At 42.7% G+C, this 3,697-nt stretch overlaps 1 protein-coding gene across 1 annotated transcript; it reads left to right on the top strand.

Moving 5' to 3' along the window:
• Window positions 1-407: 407 nt before the first annotated feature.
• Window positions 408-1,599, top strand: LOC116253964 (abscisic acid receptor PYL4-like). Its single transcript, XM_031628970.2, has one exon. It carries the CDS (start codon window positions 688-690, stop codon window positions 1,420-1,422), a length of 735 nt encoding a protein of 244 aa, XP_031484830.1. The 5' UTR covers window positions 408-687; the 3' UTR covers window positions 1,423-1,599.
• The last annotated feature ends 2,098 nt before the right edge of the window (window positions 1,600-3,697 follow it).

The raw sequence follows: 3,697 nt of genomic DNA, 5'->3' as shown, positions 1-3,697 counted from the left end.
CTTCGGTTTCTTAAACAATTGCCTGTGTGAAAACGATAGACAAACCGGAAGAGAGATATTGAATAGAATGCCTTCACAGTCCCACGTCAAGTTCACCTTCCAGAAAATGACAAAAATCGTTAACAGGAAGAGGGCACTGCTTCAAATTTTTAATGGAGTCGTGGCATTTGCAACTCTGCCGTCCACTTTTGTTCCTAAGATGCCAAGAGGAGGAAAACTTAGTTAAAGGAGGCACACAACTTGCCATGGGACCAACCAATGGCCTTGGTTCTTGACCGACTTCTAGAGAGAGAGATTTATTAATGGTGGCAATTTGTGTCATGGAAACAACCAACTTGCCTAGAGAGAGTAGAAAAATTAAAGGAGCCGGCAATTAACTCCACATCTTCTTAGCTCATATCCGACTGACCATCGCTACCAATTGGTTCGAATTGCTTTTTAAAATGCCAACATGTGTTTTAGCCTTTGAATAAATACAACGCAAGGTGATTCATTCCACCATCACCCTTTTCGCCTCTCTGCTGCTCTCTTCCCTTCTCCTCTTCCTCCTCCTCCTCCTCCTCCGCCTTCCTCCGCCGCTTTAGCCTGCTCCTGGACCTTCTTCCGCTGCCAAAGACCGGAAAGTGCCTCTTCTTCGCTCCCCTTGTTCTGCCTCAGGCTCTCAAGGGGAATCCTAAAGAGTGAAAGATGATTTGCCAAAAGCAAACTCATTTCCCGGCTTCCCCCCATACGTGGAATCTCCCTCCCCACCACCATAACCATCGACACCACCACCAGCAACAGCCGGCGTCCGAGCAACAACCGCCTCATCACCAGCAGAAGCCGGTATGCACCAACGAGCAGGAGCAACCACCACTGGTCTTTCACTTCCTCTCCGACGCCCTGTCACGCCACCACACCCAAGAGGTCGGCCCCAACCAGTGCTGCTCCACCGCTATTCAGACGATCAGGGCCCCCGTCGACATCGTTTGGTCCGTCGTCCGGCGGTTCGACAAGCCCCAGGTCTACAAGCACTTCATCCGCAGCTGCTCGCTCATGAGCGGCGACGGCCGGAAAGTTGGCAGCCTACGCGAGGTCCGCGTCATCTCCGGCCTCCCCGCCGTGAGCTCCACCGAGCGTCTCGAGCTCCTCGACGACGAGCGGCACGTCATGAGCTTCAGCGTCGTCGGCGGCGATCACCGGCTCACCAACTACAGATCCATCACCTCTCTCCACCCGATCCCCTCGGACGACCAGCCCGGCGACGGCGAGTCTTGCCAAGACGCCGCCTCCGGCACAGTGGTCGTCGAGTCCTACGTCGTCGATGTGCCGCCGGGGAACACCAAGGAAGATACCTGCGTCTTCGTCGACACGATCGTCAGATGCAACCTTCAATCTCTCGCCCAAATAGCGGAGAATATATGCAAACGACGCCGACCCTGACATTCCCCTTCCCTTAGATTGCTAGAACACCCACAGTTGTAGAAATATCTTTCCCTCTTTATTTCTCCTTCCCTTTTCCCCTTTTTTTATTTTTGGTTAAATTTGTTCTCTTTCTCATGATCCTGAAATGAAATCGTCAGTTCGTTGATTCTGAACAGAACGTTGCTTTTGTTCTTTCATTAAGGCTTTGACTTGTTCATAAACGATGATGAACTCGAATTTCCCATTTCCTCCACCCTCTTCTTGGGTAGCCATTTTCTATCATGAACATGTATGCAAATGAAAAAACACATTAAAAACCTCACTGAATCATAAAGGAAAACTGTGTGCTGTGCAAAAATATTCCCTTGTTCAATTCTTTCTTCATTTCTTTTTCTTTTTTCTCTCTCTAAGTTGGTGTTGTACCCGACGGATCTTCGCTTTTAAGTAATTGTACAGAGCAGCACCGATTGATTTACAGAACTATGGATTAGGGGCCGTAATATGCTTAGTTTTTTATTGATAAGAGGAGGAGGGAGATGGTGAGAAAGATGCCGAAGACGCTTTGAGTCTTTTTTTTTTCGGTCGAAGGGTTATTTTGTGTTTTGGTGAGAGAGAGACACCTATCAACTAAGTGTGGTGCATAACGTGAATCAAACTTATAAGCAATCCACCATTTAGACATATTAAGGGGATGAAGGTGCCCACCATGTGTTATGTGGGAGATAAGGGGCCCAAATTATATTACCTAGTTCACTTATACATTAATCTATACATCCTTTTTTTTTTTCTTTCCTTGTTCGATTATGCGGATATACTTAGAGAATCCATTATGCCGATCTCTGCAGACTCACGTGTTGCTGCAGAACTCTGTGTATCATTAAGGTTGAGATCAAGAAGCAATAATGAGAAAAACAAGTTGTGGCATGGATCTAGTAATTGATAAACTTGCAACACGGTTTCCGCGAATAATTTTATCATTCCAAGGGTCTAGTTGGCAACGGTATGTGTTACGTCTAAAAGAATATTATCATTAATTATTTTGTTACAGAATCGTTTTTCCTTTGTTTATTTATTTATAACTTGGAAAATTGGCTCAAGCTTAAAAGATGAGTGCAAGGTTAAATTAAATTGAACAAAAGTACCGTTTCAGTCACGTAGCTGAATAAAAATAAAAGAAGAAAAAAATGGATTTCACACGGGAAGAAAAAGGAACAATCGGTTCAAATCGTTGATGAAGGTCAGAAATGTTAATTTGTACTAATTAGTACTATATACCCTACACCCTAGCAGTATACCCTAGCAGTATTGGTTCTAAACTCAGGCTAGGAACCAAAGACAAACCAAAGACAATAACTAGAAACCGCTGCTAATATCATGTAGTATGAGGTTGAACCAAGACACTATCACTTAGGTGGCGCCCTTATAAATCCTTCAAAATTCTTTACAATCTATATTTGCATTTGGCACCGAACTGCTCCGTATTGGAGACCATGTTGCTAAGTGACAGTTATCTCCTTCCCCATTTTTATCTGAGGGAAAGATTTTCCTATGCCCACAACTCCCACTTTCATGCATTTCGTTTGGGACTTGTGCTTTGTTTAGCTGCTGCTGTGCATTCCGTATTGGAGACCATGTTGCCACTCATTCGCCTTGTTGTTGTTATTTATCAACCTTGTTGTCATCACCCTCCCTACTGCTACTTTTAATCTCATTATTGCTCTTGTTCATTGGGCTCCCTGTTGTTCTCTGGTCTCGTTGCTATGGTTCGCTAACCTTCTTATTAGGATGTCAATATGTACAATTTAGATTGAATATCCAACCAAACCGTTCTGAAAAAAACCGGATGTGAAAAGAATAATTTAATATCTGGTTAAGAAATCAGATCAGATTCAGATACAGATTCGAATATACATAAATATCTAATCAAATTCAAATACGAATTCAGGATGGATTTATTTTTAGACAAATATCCTATGTTTAATGCTCTTACTTTTTGAAAGTCACCAAATTTGATTCAAAATTTGAATTTAAGGAACGAATGTAAACATTGAATTTGGATTGTATTCGAATTGTGAAATCAGATTTTAAATTTAGGATATGACTTTTCTTTGTTGGCATTGAAATCTGAATATGTGAATATTTGAAATAGTAGATATGGTCAAGGGTATATTCTAGTCAAATCTAATCTATTGGATATAGTTAAGTGTATATCTGATTCAAATCCGATCCGTTAGCATCCCTATTTCCTATTGTTCACCAGCTTTGTTATTACTACTACATCCCTGGCATCCAT

Source organism: Nymphaea colorata, chromosome 5 (assembly GCF_008831285.2).
Source record: "Nymphaea colorata isolate Beijing-Zhang1983 chromosome 5, ASM883128v2, whole genome shotgun sequence".
Taxonomy (NCBI): Eukaryota; Viridiplantae; Streptophyta; class Magnoliopsida; order Nymphaeales; family Nymphaeaceae; genus Nymphaea; species Nymphaea colorata.
The sequence above is the reverse complement of the archived record's forward strand: the minus strand, read 5'-3'. Positions and strand labels throughout refer to the sequence as shown.